This window comes from Echiichthys vipera, assembly GCF_963691815.1.
Source record: "Echiichthys vipera genome assembly, chromosome: 4".
Lineage (NCBI taxonomy): Eukaryota > Metazoa > Chordata > Actinopteri > Perciformes > Trachinidae > Echiichthys > Echiichthys vipera.
Window position 1 is genome coordinate 15,094,559 of NC_139829.1, and position 15,040 is coordinate 15,109,598.

The following is a 15,040-nucleotide window of genomic DNA, read 5'->3' on the forward strand; positions in this document are numbered from 1 at the left end:
GAAGTGCGAATAGCACTGCAGAGCCGAGGCGGAAAAGTGCGCCTGCGCATGCGCAAAGGTAGTTCATTTTATCTCCTGAATAACGTTTTTTAGTTTATTTTTAAAATGTGGCTTTTTAAATATGATTCATTTATTTAATTATTATTATACATATTTTAATCTATAACGCCTAACTTAAAAAATGCTTTGTTGTTTTTATAAACACTTCATAATGTTTTTCTTCTTTTTTTCCTTTATATTACTTCATATTATAATTTATCAAAGTTTATTCATTTATTTATTTAAAAAGTGTTTATGTGTTTATTTATTATTTTTATTTATTTTATTTATTTTTTTCTTTACATAGCCTTACCTTTATAAAAAGTTAGTTGTCTTGTACAATGTATTATATTTTATACTACTTTATATTTATATTATAATTGATCAAGATTTATTAATTATTTATATTACAATTTGTTGTTTTTTTAAATATTTTTATATTTTTCATGTAAACTTATGCACAAAAAACTATGAATGTAATGAAAACATGATTTTATAATCATATTTTTGCCTTTTTTCTTTTTTTAAATTACTTCAGGATTCATTCATTTATTCTTTTGCAGTTTTTATTTATTTATTATTATTATTTGATTTAAATTTACATAGCCTAACTTTTTGCGAAAACTTAATTGTGTATGTAAAATGTATTTTTTTTAATGTTTTTGATGTAAAATCTGTACAACATGTTTTTTATTATTTATAGTACTTATCTTATCTTATCATTGATCAACACATTTGCATTAACTTGATTTGTTATTTACCTCTATTTTACATATTTTATATTGCTTTATTTATTATTATATTTTTTCTTTACATAGCTTAATTTTATACAACTTAGCTGTGTTGTAGAATGTATTTCTTTGTTTAGATTTATGAATTTATTTATATTACAATTTGTATTTTATTTTGAATATTTTTATGTTTTTGATGTAAACTCATGTACAATATGTTTTATTCTACTATGAATGAAACATGTTTTATTTTTATAATTTCTCAAGATTTATTAATTTATTCTTTTACAATTGTATTTATTGTTTTATTATTATTATTAGATTTGACTTACATGGCTTATTTTTGTAAAAAAAAGTTGTGTATGTACAATGCATTTTTCATGTTTTATTTTATTATTTATAATAATAATAATAATCTCATCATTGATCAAAACATTTTCATTAACTTCTTTTATAATTTTTATTTAATTTTTTGATGTTTTGATGTAGACTGTACACTTTATTTGTTATTTACCTCTATTCTGTTCTTGATTGTACCTATTTGTTATTGCTATATTTATTTTTATAAATGTGTCTTAATATTTTATACATGAATTACTTTACATATAATGTTTTAATGCTTTGACAAGGTTTTTGTATGTGAACCCTGATCTTTCTGCGCAGTGTATTTAATTTATATTAATGAATTTATTATTTAATTTCATTTTAACTCACTTGTACCTTATCACGAGTTTATTCAACAGCTCTATGTTTTAACGCACTGTATGGATGTTTTTTCTCAATGGGCAGGTCGTGAGTGACGTAGCAGCACCATCAGCGAATCACGAGCGTCCGTAAGCGGAAAAGCGTGAGTGGGCGGAGCTGCTTTAGCAGAAGCCACAACAATGCTGTGCCGATACCAATAAAGTCTGGACATAAGTAGTTAATTGATTTACGCTAGCCAGTTTAAGGTTTATATGTTTAAAAAGTGAAATGAAGACACTCGTTGTAGGAGTTGGTGGGTAAGTAAGTCAGTGTTGCTGCTGTGTGTTGACTGTGTGTTTATTGTTCCCCTTGGGTCATTTTGCCTCCAGATAGCCTGGGAGATCTCAGGTAGCATTGTGCATGCTTAAGGTTTTCACACCACTATATCAGCTTTAATATGAAAACACTTGGATTTAAATAAATTACTTTTCATACTTTATTTACCATCTCTATCCAGATTTGGAAAAGTCTCTTATTGTGGATTATTGTATCGAAGTACAGGGAGCCGAGACAGGAAGGCACCAGTAAACGCATCAGCTTCATCGAGAGGGTTCCCGGTTCGAATCCCGACTGTGGCCCTTCTGTGTGGAGTTTGCATGTTCTCCCCGTGTCTGCGTGGGTTTTCTCCGGGTTCTCCGGTTTCCTCACACAGTCCAAAGACGTGCTCGTGTTAGGTTCATTGATGAATCTAAATTGCCCGTAGGTGTGAATGGTTGTCTGTCTCTGTTTCTCTCTATGTGCCCTGTGATAGACTGGCGTCCTGTCCAGGGTGTACCCCGCCTCACGCCCGATGTCAGCATGTTAAAATGGTATTGGATAGTGGCAATGGGAGGTGGCAACAGGGACTCCATCAGATCAATACAGCATGTGACAGATAAGAGTTGGTTACTTTTCTGCAGGGAAAAAGTCTCATGTGTATAACATGTGTAACAGAGTCAGGGAGCATCTTTTTGTTCTTACTGACAGTAATTCACTGTATAGAAGGGTTTTGTTAAAGAAATATGCCAGGGAAAAAAATATTTTTCTTGGCATTCATAGTTTGTAAATGCAAATATTTAGTAGAAATGGCTCATATATTTATCATAAATTTCCCCTAATGTCAAATGAAGTGTTGGCTCATGCACACCCTGCAGACAGTTGTGTAGAAAAATGAAATCAGGATGCCTGCTGAAGGTCTCTGACCGAAATGTTGCATTTTTGAATAGATCTGGCGCTAACAGCGTGGAAGATTTCTTTTTCTTTCTTGTGCAATATTTCCTGCCATGTTCAAATAATATCCTCCCAGGTTGAAAGCGGTGTGTTCGCTGGTCTCTCTGGTTTAAAGTACACTTCCTCCCGAGTTCGGTTTGGTTGCACCTCTGACCACACGCACACGACAACTGAGATTGTGTTTATTTCTACACCAATTTACATATTCTTATTTACAGCCCATTTGATTTGGTTGTTTGAAAAAAATAATGTGTACAGCGTGTGACATTTTACATTTAGATAAATAAACTTAAATAAAGTCGTCATTTAGAGCAAGTAGTAGTATCTGAAGCAGATACTGAAGAGTATAATAATTCTGACCATGTTTTTGTTCAATGTTGTTTTTTCTTTTACATAAACTAATAACAAACAAACATGCTCTGTGAGGATCCCTTAAATGTTTTTGGCAAATTACTTTCACCAATATTTATAGCCTACTGAGTGAGACAATTTATAGTTATTCAATTCAATTCAATTCAAAAAACTTTATTTGTCCCCGGGGGGCAATTCAGGGCACACAGAGCAGCAAATAACGATTTAACGATAACGATAACGAGTTAAATGTTAATGTCACTGTAACAGATTATAGCTTTAAGGTAATTGGCATCTGTAGTCCTTTGGCAGGTCAGAACAAAGAGACAGCACAATAACAAACAGTACGCAGTAAAAACACACACACCTTAAATTATACAACATACAAAAAGAAACACAAAAGACACACCAAGTTGGTTGTGTTTACAGATGGTAACCCTAGATATCTGAAGACTTTCAAAAACTGCTTCCCAACCATCCATACTAACCTTAACCATTCAACCCCCAAAGCAATTTCAGTCAAAAGCAACTGGACTTGGTTATTTGTCTAGGAAGACATTTCACCTCTCATCCAAGAGGCTTCATCAGTTCATGTACGCATCTGACCAGGCTGGGACCGGTCCGACTAACTTGTGTGATCCGGGTATTTAACCTTTCACAAGGCCGATGATGTCACTGGGACCCTTTGTGCTCGAAGTGCTAACGACCGTCGTTAGAGTGACAGTCGTTGGTGGGAAGTAGGTTTCGACTTCGTTAGTGCTCTACTGAGTCTTAACGACAGTCGTTGGGGTCACAGGAGGCCATGTGTGAACAGTTGTTCTTTGAGGTTAGATTGTTGAATCTCCTGGGAAGGGATGAAAGGGCAGCATTGTAAATTGGAGATAAGTGGTGTCTCAGACCTCCTCCTCTTTTTGGCGATGTTTTCTCTACTTTTGCATAGATGGCTTCTTTTACTCCTCTTTCAAACCATTTGTCCTCTCCGTCCAGGATTTGGACATTGTTGTCCTCAAACGTACCGAGTTAGTAAGAACGGGTTGTACTGACACAGCAACATGGTTTTTAGCTGCTGTTTAATTGCTCTTTCAAGCCCTAACATGCATCAAGAAAGTTGCGCATTTACGATTATGCGCCTTTTCTTTCAGGATGACCAATGGAGGGAAATCTACTCTTTCTAGGAGTCTACACCAGCAGATACCCAACAGCTGTCTCATTGCACAAGATTCATATTTTAAGGTAGACTGACTGAAAAATCTCACTGCTTTTTACAGTTTGGCAGTTATGCTTGAAATTTGACAGCTTCTACTGTATGTTCTTATTCTTCAGGATGATTCTGTGGTACCAGTGGACAGCAATGGGTTTAAGCAATATGACAGTAAGCACACTTTATTCACTAAATTGTTTATTTTTACAGATATTTTCATTTTCCTTGTGTATTCATCCTTCTAAATATTATGGATATATTTATGAATGGGTGGATGCAGGGGAGAAGCTACCATTAAGGATGTGAATTTGGAGTTTTATTTACCTGAGGAGTTTGTAAAAAAGGCAAATTGTAGTTATGAAAATGGATATTTCAAATATATTTAAAATTGAATACTTTTTATAAAATAAAATTTAAAAAAGGTATTTTAAACAGACCATGTTGGGAAAAAAATAAAAAATCTATGGAAAATATACAAATGAATAGTAAATAAATAAAATAAAATATGCATTAAAATGCTATAAAACATACTAACTTCAATGTTTAATTTAATGTATTAATAAAACAAGAAAATCATCACTCCTTGCATTGTGTTGAAGTGCTCGATGCGCTCCACATGGACACGATGATGAGCGAGGTCGACTCGTGGCGAAGAGATCCTGAGTCCTTCCTGAGGCGGCGAGGCCTGAACACAGAGCACACAGCACCGTCAGTGGATGAGGAGGTGTATGTGCTGATTGTGGAGGGCTTCCTCATTTTCAACCACAGGTACCCGAAGGAGGCTTTAGTGAAGTTCATTTCAATTATAATTTACACCATCATTTTCTAGAAGTATTAAATTGGGGTTTAAAATGCTAATTGCTAATCAGATGAAATGTCACTGAAAATGATACAAGCCAAAGATAATGTCATAAGTAATTGGTTGTTAAATGATAGCAGACAAAGACACAATCATTACAGTATGTAATAATTGTAACTACGTTTAGGTAGAGAGTTTCCCTTAAATTATTATTAATAATTATTTTTCTTATGCTTTACCTTTCCAGACCTCTGAATGAGATATTTTACAAAAGATACTTCATGGAAATACCTTATGATGTTTGCAAGAGGAGACGGAGGTTTTATGATCAATACACTATCTTTTTAAATGCATTTAGTTTACAGTTCATTTCCATATGTCATGTTGGAGCTGCAAACAAAAAGGAGAATGTTTATGTTGTTATGTTGCTGTCTCTGATTGACAGTTCGAGGGTGTACTCTCCTCCTGATCCTCCTGGGTACTTTGACGGGCATGTGTGGCCAATGTACCTGAAGAACCGCCCGGAGATGGAGAGCATGGTGTCTGGAATTGGTGAGTGTCAAGTCAAAGATGCCACACTGATTGGATACCAACTGTGATTTACTTCAAGAAGTTATGGTATTATGATGCTAAATAATGAAACTATTATCGCTGCGGCCTATTTACTTGTATTTAATAATAAAATAAATGACATCTGTCTGTTTTTCTCAGTATTTCTGGTTGGACTGAAGTCAAAGGAAGAGCTGCTGGCTGCTGTGTGTGAAGAGGTTTGTCAGGAAATGGAAAGGCTTAGAAGTGAGTTACTAAACAATATATCGACACCAAATTATATATTTATTTTTTAACCAAATCTGTGTTTTCTTTGTCAGTTGTGAATTCCAAAGTGTGAATAGTAATGTGATAATGGAGAGAGGGGCTTAACTTCAAGACCTTTTAGTTAGTTTATTTTGAAAACCTACTCATTTCAATTTGTGTTTTTGTTTGCAGAGAAACACTGACATGGTTGGAATTGTATTCATTTGCGTTTGGGAAAAGCCTGCTGCCATGGATGTCAGGAAATACATTTTCTTTTGGACTAATGTGTAACCGAAGTGTTTATTCGTGTAATTTATCTGATACACAGAGACAATAATCACAGTGAACACATGACTTCACTGTAAGTGGACAGTATTTTAAAGTTAGGATGAACTCTGGGAAACCTAATTATGACATTTTTGTGACTTTATGAAGTTGATGCTGAATACAGTCGACTGATGTGATATTTTACATATTTCTTTACATTATTTTTTTTATAATGTATGGAGGATTTTGACTGTCTTTTTATCTAACATGCACATATACTGTAGATAGTTAACTTGTGATGTAACCAGATACATAAATCATTGCTAATAAACACTAGTTTTAAAGACTTTCTCACTCATATTTGGATACTACAAATATTAAACAATGATCATTACATACCGTGGTTTAGTGAGCATCATTTTTTTTCTTACATGATTTATTAAAGACTACAGCTGTGGATTTATACCACTGGTGGCAGTTTGTCTCCACCTGTTGGCTCAGTCACTGGAGACCAATGACCAGCTCTATTCACAAGAACTCTGTGACCTGAATATAAAACTTTGAAATATCTCAAGAACTGTTCATCTGATTGATGCTGCAAGAAGATTTTTTCAGGGTCAAGTAAATGGCCGACTTCAACGGGCGCGTATTCTAAATGGTCACGCACTCCAAATAGGCACACCCGACGCATTACCCTTTTAATACCACTAGTTTACATACATGTCACTGCTGATTGGGTAACACCTCTGACACACCCACCAAACGGGAGTGAACATACCTTAAAGACTGTTGCACACTGTTTGTTGCAGGCAATATGTTGTTGTGCCATATTAAAATAATGCACCTATGAGCACGCCCCAACTGAGCACTGCACTAGTTTTAACAATAATGTTAAACCAGTAATTTTTCATTTCTTATCATGAAACCTATTAGAGTTCAAATTTGTGTGCGAATAGTGTCCACTCTACACGTTCCTATTGACCCTCCACCTCCAAAAATTGCCCTCTGTGCATCGTTGACCCCGTCGCCTCAAAGTTCCCGTTAAGTCCAATGCACACAGCAGACTAAATATGGCAGCTTTATTACATGCAGAGACACCAAAACAACTAGTACTATTAATACTGGAATGATATATCATGTCGTTAGATGTTCCGCGCGTCAGGTAGTTTGTGGTAATTTGATTAAACAATAATATGCACCATGTAAACGCAAGATAAACTAAAACAAAAAAACGTTTTTCTCAGCAACATTAATGCAGGACCTGTTCATATTTTACTTTTGGGTGGCAGTGGCTCAGGAGGTGGAGCGGCCATTTACTAATTGGAAGGTTGGTGGTTCGATTCGAAGCCCCTGCAGTCTTGCATGTTGAAGGTCTGAGGTGGAGGTCGGTAAATTAGGCAGTTTCTTTGCTCAGTTGGTAATCCAGCCTTGATGCAAAGGCTTGCAATGGTTTTGTATCTCATCTCATCATCTGATCTATAACCGCTTATCCAGGGTCGGGTCGCGGGGGCAGCAGCTTTAGCAGGGGACCCCAAACTTCCCTTTCCCGGGCCACATTAACCAGCTCTAACTGGGAATCCCAGGCGTTCCCAGGCCAGTGTGGAGATATAATCTCTCCACCTGGTCCTGGTTCTTCCCAGAGGCCTCGTCCCAGCTGGACGTGCCTGGAACACCTCCCTAGGGAGGCGCCCAGGGGGCATCCTTACTAAATGCCCGAACCACCTCAACTGGCTCCTTTCAACGTAAATGAGCAGCGGCTCTACTCCGGGTAGCTCACGGATGGCTGAACTTCTCACCCTATCTCTGAGGGAGACTCCAGCCACCCTCCTGAGAAAACCCATTTCGGCCGCTTGTACCCGCGACCTCGTTCTTTCGGTCATGAAATGGTTTTGTATGTTTAATGCAATAGGACTTCATCTGAATTTTTTTTTTTCACAATCACCACAGTGATTGGCACCCTGTGGAGGATTTTGGTCTCAGTTTTGAACTCTACCAGCACCCCCACAAGGATGCATGTATGTGACTACATGCATTTTTCTACCGACTAAAGATGAAAAAAGAAACAGACTGAAACTCACAGCAGCATTTTACTACCAAATGTACTTGAAACCACAACATCTGATAGAGAATGTTTTCCCAAATTATACGTTTCATTTCATCAAATCATTGTTTCCCGTATGTGATATTTTATTTGGCTTATGGGGGTAATTTTCTGTACCTTTGACTTGTGTCCTGTCAGCATAATCTTAAATGAATTAGCCCAAATCACCCTCATGTCGCAAACTCTTCACTCCTTCTGTTACCCAATCTGTGTCGAAACTTAGTTTATTATAGTAACTGCAATGCTTTCAGCATTTTTTGCTCCATAAAGATATACACGTGATACTAACTAAAAATAAAGCAGGTTTTCAAAAATGTGTATTCACTCACTTATTTATAATAGCCATAACCCTTTGGAGCAATGTTACAATGTTAGAACCCTTTTAGAAAGTTTTGCCTCTGCACACACACACACACACACACGCACATGCACGCACATACGCGCACACATACATGCACGCACACACACACACACACACACACACCTCCACCTTTAAAATCCTATAAATAGAAAGCCTGTTTTCATTTTCAGACTGAAACCTGTTTGACAGCTCTTTGAACCGTAGTGTGCCGTGTGAAATGAGAGCTGCTTCCTTGAATGTTCTGTAATTTCTATTAACTTGATTGCAAAGTTCTCCTCTGACTAATGAAGCCAGGTTGGTTTCCCACCACAATTAATGATCAAACTTTTACCAAAAAGTCCGTGCTGTCAGCAGAACATTAGTTTACCTCAGCAGGCATGTGCAGTATAGAGGAGTCATCACATGTAAATCTGGACATTCCTAACTTCCCTGTACGGACTATATCCTCTTCTGTCTCGACATATATAAGTGCTGCAGCTTCTTTCACACGTCGACACTTTCAGCCTCATACCTTTTTTAGATGCTGAATTAAGCGTTGATTGGTCACTGGAAATTGAGGTGAAAACATGTTCAACACAGGATTTTCAAGATGTGAGTGGTGTTTTTTTGTCTACTGCTTCTGTTGTAGCAAAGCTATGCCGACTAAACCCACCCAGGAGGCTGTTAACAACAGACCCGTGATCGGTAAGATATAAAGATGTAGTTTAGTTGATGCAACCATTTTGAAAAATAGATTAAATCAGTCTTTCATTGTAGCTGTTAAATATTCACAGCTGCTGTATTTTTGTCCCACAGGTATTTTGACTCAGATAGTCGTAGATGAAGACATGAAGCCTTACGGGAGGACCTACATACCTTCCTCCTATGTGAAATTTATTGAGTCAGGGGGCAGCAGAGTGATGCCTATTAGGTGGGTTGATGTTTGTAAAAGTAAATATGAATAATATACAACCATATGAATCTAGTGAGCGTTTTGATATGTGATCTGTCCATTTGGAAGATCATTTTACTGATTAACAGTCACCTTTTTAATCTACAGACTAAAATGTTAACAGGGATTCATTAGACCGTAGCATCGGACTAATGAGTTATTTATGTGGAGACACTACAGGTGAATATGATAAAAAAAAAAACTAATTGATATCACCATGAAACTTCCTCAGTTGATTACTTACATTAAGACAGTTAAGTAGTTTTCCCTTTACAAGTTTTCTGACGTGTTTAAATATACAAATGAGGCATTATCTAATGTTAACTTTTGGTGAATTTAGGAGAAAGATAAAGACTCAAATAGACAAAGTGTAGAAAAATGACACCTTATTGTGTATTTTGGATGTTTTCTTTCCACTAGTCTGACGAAAGAGTTAAGGAAGCAAAATAGCCTAAATTCTCACAACCGACCAGTGCATTTAAACTTTTTTTTTTGCTTGCAATGTCTTGTTGCAGCATGTTCGGAACTGTAAATTATATTATTTGTATATTGTTTATTTGATTTTATCCACTGCTATATCACTTTGAATGTTTGCTACTTGTGTGGGGAAGGAAGAAGTGTTTTTTCCGTCACCTTTTGACTTTTGTGCTTTTAAGGAAGCATTTTTTTTCTTTGTCTCCCACAGATTGACTCTTAACACTGCTGAATATGAAAAAATCTTCAGGCAAATAAATGGGTGAGCTGCATCACCATTAACCTGTTGGAAGATTAAAATGCAATTACATTTCTACTTAATAAACTGAGTTTTTCCTTAGACTTGCTCAGTCGTTGATCTAACTGTGTGATGTCTGTTTAGCTTGCTCTTTATCGGGGGAGCAGTGGATTTGGAGAAATCAGACTTTGCTAGGGTGGCGAAGATTTTTTACAGACTGGCTCTACAGGTTTGTGCATTAGAACATTATTTTCAATGTTTCTCCCTCAAAAACGGCAACTGTTTGTCTCTCTCTTCCTAAAGAAGTCAAGTCAAATGATTTTTCAGTCATTTTTCTGTTTATTATCTATCTTTTGAATCTTTTAAATTGACTGAAACCAGTACTCATGAATTGTGCTGAATTGAATTTAGTTTAGAGGAATTGTTCTTGCACCTATATTTAATTATTTTTATTTTGCTCAACTGACCAGTCCCAGCCTGGTCAGATGCATATATGAACTGATGAAGCCTCTTGGATGAGAGGTGAAACGTCTTCCTAGACAAATAACCAAGTCCAGTTGCTTTTGACTGAAATTGCTTTGGGGATAACGAAGACCTGGACAAATGAGAATATTCTCAGGCGTTTTGTAAGACAACCTCACAGCATTTTAAGAGAGAGAATAATCAACCTTAATCGAACTTACTTTGGATCCTTTGAGTTTAATGGTAAAACATACAATAACCTCATAGTTTGGCACTGAGGATGACTAATATAGATGATATTAAAGTTCAGTTTGTTGTTCATATTGTGCTTTTGCTGACATAAAAATGTGAAATGCAGGACATTTACTCGTATGGGAAGTTACAGCCTGAATACATTTAGTTTAATATTTCAGACACAAAAAGTAAAACTTCTTCTTGCGTGTGTTGCAGGCCAATGATGAGGGGGACTTCTTCCCAATCTGGGGTACATGCATGGGCATGCAGTTACTGACTGTGCTGGTGGCTGGTGAAAATCTGCTGGAAAAAACCACAGCCGAGAACATAGCGCTGCCCCTCAACCTCACCACAGGTTAGAGCAAACTGCATTATTGTTTGTCTTTATGTGTATGTTTTTATTTATTTAATGAATATGCTCTTAATAGATCTAAAGTAAACCAGTTAATTGTTCGGCATCATTTTCTGGAGAACTGCATGTACTGGATCGTACCACTTGGTGTCAGTAAAAGCAAATTACAAGTCAGTGGGTGTTTTTTCATCGTGGAATAATGTCTTTGTTTGATCAAACCTTGTATATTTTATCATCCTGCAGAGGCAGGATCTAGCAGGATGTTTGAGGGTTTCCCCAGAGAGCTCATGACGGCTTTGACCCAGGAACCTCTCACTGGCAATTTTCACAACTATGGAGTATCGGCGAAGGTACAATAGATGCTTCTAGTGTCTCTGTACAGTATGTTTCACTTCCTGTTTGGTTTTCTTGTTCTTCTCAGAGACGTTGTGTTTCTCAGGATTTCTGTCACACAGGACTGAAACTTTGACTCAACATGACTTTTATTAGGCATGCAGTACACACATGAATGTATGTGTGAACAATCGGCATTAATTAAACTTATCCATAGACTGTGTGGTTAATAGGACTGGATTACTTGCACAGGGCCCCAAAAAAACGGGGTGCACCGTGTGGTAATTGGTTTGTGGTGACGTCCTTTGAATATCAGCTGATATTGAGCTTATGTTGCGCATTTTCCCTAAATTAATTTCATTCATTCATCTTAATCCGCTTGTCCCTATCGGGTTCGCGTGGGGGCTGGATCCGATCCCAGCTGACTGGGCATGAGGCGGGGTACACCCTGGACAGGAAGCCAGTCTATCACAGGGCACATAGAGACGAACAGAGACAGACAACCATTCACACCGGGCAATTTAGGGTTATCAATCAACCTACCACCTGCATGTCTTTGGACTGTGGGAGGAAGCCGGAGAACCCGGAGAAAACCCACGCAGACATGGGGAGAACATGCAAACTCCACACAGAAGGGCCCCTACCAGGATTCGAACCAGGAACCCTCTTGCTGTGAGGCGATAGTGCTAACCATCCCCCGCCCCCTAAATTAATTTGTGCGTAATTCAATTACCACTCAGCACACCTGGGGCCATTCAATATTGTACAAAGTACAAAGTGCACATAAATATGTTTTTTGTGTGTCTTGAGTTCCCTGAGCACATTAATCTGTCCTTATAAGAAAATGATTAGAAACTTCATTGAGCCCACACAAAAAACAACGTGCATTAAAAGAAACTCAAGAACACATATTTGTTTTAGCTAAGAAACCTTAAAAATGTAGAATATCATTAGGATCATTAAAATAATAATAATGCATAAATAAAAACGTGTAATATAACAAATGTTCTTTCAGACCTTTCATGAAAATGAGAAGCTGCAGAGTTTCTTCTACGTGCTATCTACAAATGTCGCTGAGAGCGGAGTCGTCTTTGTCTCAACCATGGAAGGTTAGATTTTTATCTTAATTTAATAAACTTCAAATCATTGCAGTTTAACAGAGTTGTAATATGTATTTTCTTTGGTTATTCCTCCATGCCAGGTAAAAAATATCCCTTCTATGGAGTACAGTGGCACCCAGAGGTGAACCGTTTTCAGTGGAACAGCAAGAAGAACTTTCCTCACTCCGCTCATGCTGTTCAGTTATCTTCCCTGCTGGCTGAGTTTTTTGTCAATGAAGGTAAGATGACAAACACACTATATCGATAATAATGATATCAATGAAAGGATATGATGATACACACTGTGAGACAATATAAATAACAGTTTCTCAATTGAATTTCCAGAAATCTCACAATATATACCATGGGTGTCAAACTGATCCAGTAAAGGGCCGTGTGGCTGCAGGTTTTCATTCCAACCAATCAAAAACACACCTGGTCCAACAAATCAACTGTGTGAAGACAGTTCAGGTGATTGAGTAAGTCGAGTCAGGTGTGTTCTTGCTTGGTTGGAATGAAAACCTGCAGCCACACGGCCCTTTACTGGATCAGTTTGACACCCATGATATATACTGTACAGTATACTGATATTGTAATAAAACCGTCACAACTGAAATTTAATCCATATTGACCAACCCCACATTAGTATTGACAAGTGTTGAAAAGAAACTTTGTTGTAACTGTAAACATGTTATAGTTGATGAACCCTGATAGGTGCCAACTCAATGATTGAATCAACCTCAACATACTATTAGGGTTTCTTGAGTGCGCATCGAGAGATCCATCATGCCAGTGGGCCCTTGCAAGTGCAAAATAAATTTTAATTTTATGTGGAAAAAATCATTATTAACAGATATGGGCACAAATGTCAATCAAGGTAATTATCTGTTGAAGAAAACGATGAAAAAATACAAATTAAAAAAAGTATTTGGTTTTGTTTTTGGTTCGTTTATACAGATGTTTCCCCTTTGTCACTGTTATGAACATTTGGGTTCTAAAAGGAGAAACAATAGTTTTTTTAAAAACGACATTGTTACAGGATATACTGTATATACAGTATGGTGAGATGTTTGGTTAAGCCTAAATATCTATCCCTTTAATACATACCTGTGGTTGTAATAGACTATTGTGAGCAATGCTGCAAATCAATGAGCAAGACTGCTGGCTTTTTCGTGACGGGATTTTTCAAATATATACAATTATTAGATCAATGTGATGGATACATTGATTTGTATTTACAACATCACAATATATATTAAAGAATGATGCAGAGACCCAACGAGATGTTAATCCATCTGTGATAGACGAAGATAAGAGATCAGTATATCAGTATATCAGGCACTAATCAATTTCCCCATAGAGATGATTCATTTTTCCCTCCTCTTCTATTCTAATCACATTCATCTCACTTCTGCTTTGTTCAGGAAGGAGAAGTTTACATCACTTTGACAATCCTGAGGAAGAGTCTTCGTCGCTGATTTACAACCACACGCCTGTCTACGCTGGAAACTTCACAGGATATGAGCAGATCTATTTCTTCTGAAATCCTCTCGTGTCTCTATTTGTGTGTAAATCTGTACATGTACAACACTTTATATACAGTCTGTGGTAAAAACAACACTTTATATATAGTTTAAGGTGGTTTTAATCACAGATAGATCTCTAAGGAATCACTTGTTTTATATGCTTATATTGTCATTAAAGTGATTATTTGCATTAAATAAAATCCAATTTTTGTCATTTTGGATATAAACGTCTTCGTAGTAGGACATAGATGAAATCTTTAACAGGAACGCAGTGTATGGATGTTTTTTATTTTTAACAGGGTCATATTGTAGATTATTTCAGATTATCACTATACTTAAAGTTGACTACACATAGACCAATACAGAGATAAAGGATTTGACTGAACTATCTCACCCCAAGGTCCTTCTAGCTGTTCTGGAGCTTTTGTTTGTGCCACTTAAATGTTTGTCAGCAGATAAAGTTTTCAGTTGCAGATGTAAACATTTATACTGTCGTGTGATCTTTTACATGGACTTCTCTTCCATGCAACACTTGAGATTAAAAATGTATTGTTGCCCCCTGAAGCAGCAGCTGACTCAACAATTTCACACCATATTTACTCATTTGCTCATTAGTTATGTTTTACTAGTTTGTTTGCCACTAAAGCACAATATAAACTAAAATGATAAGAGCCTAAAGAATTTTTCACCTTGGAATCAGTTTATTTGGAAGAAACACACATACCTGCAATCCATCCTTTGTCCATTGAGGAAGTCATTGAGGTTGGAAGCTCCAGAAAAAGCTAGAAGGGT

General features: G+C 36.7%; 2 protein-coding genes across 2 annotated transcripts; both read left to right on the plus strand.

Annotated features, from left to right (window-relative positions):
* Positions 1–1,671: 1,671 nt before the first annotated feature.
* Positions 1,672–6,234, plus strand: nmrk1 (nicotinamide riboside kinase 1). Its single transcript, XM_083911913.1, has 8 exons — positions 1,672–1,771; positions 4,217–4,307; positions 4,398–4,446; positions 4,875–5,043; positions 5,322–5,393; positions 5,520–5,626; positions 5,786–5,869; positions 6,062–6,234. The coding sequence occupies exons 1-8, from the start codon at positions 1,743–1,745 to the stop codon at positions 6,070–6,072; spliced, it is 612 nt and encodes a 203-aa protein (XP_083768039.1). The 5' UTR covers positions 1,672–1,742; the 3' UTR covers positions 6,073–6,234.
* Positions 6,235–9,126: 2,892 nt separating this feature from the next.
* LOC310946290 (gamma-glutamyl hydrolase) lies at positions 9,127–14,384 on the plus strand. The gene is made up of 9 exons (XM_083912729.1): positions 9,127–9,282; positions 9,394–9,508; positions 10,215–10,265; positions 10,386–10,470; positions 11,154–11,292; positions 11,533–11,639; positions 12,638–12,731; positions 12,824–12,961; positions 14,147–14,384. Exons 1-9 carry the CDS (start codon positions 9,165–9,167, stop codon positions 14,263–14,265), a joined length of 966 nt encoding a protein of 321 aa, XP_083768855.1. The 5' UTR covers positions 9,127–9,164; the 3' UTR covers positions 14,266–14,384.
* The last annotated feature ends 656 nt before the right edge of the window (positions 14,385–15,040 follow it).

Coding starts and splice junctions, on each gene's coding strand:
- nmrk1 (XM_083911913.1), top strand. CDS start 1,743: ATGAAGACACTCGTTGTAGGAGTTGGTGG. Junction 1,772..4,216: donor CTCGTTGTAGGAGTTGGTGG/GTAAGTAAGTCA, acceptor CTTTTCTTTCAG/GATGACCAATGGAGGGAAAT. Junction 5,627..5,785: donor GAGCATGGTGTCTGGAATTG/GTGAGTGTCAAG, acceptor TGTTTTTCTCAG/TATTTCTGGTTGGACTGAAG.
- LOC310946290 (XM_083912729.1), top strand. CDS start 9,165: ATGTTCAACACAGGATTTTCAAGATGTGAGTGGTGTTTTTTTGTCTAC. Junction 10,266..10,385: donor ATCTTCAGGCAAATAAATGG/GTGAGCTGCATC, acceptor ATGTCTGTTTAG/CTTGCTCTTTATCGGGGGAG. Junction 10,471..11,153: donor TTTACAGACTGGCTCTACAG/GTTTGTGCATTA, acceptor CGTGTGTTGCAG/GCCAATGATGAGGGGGACTT.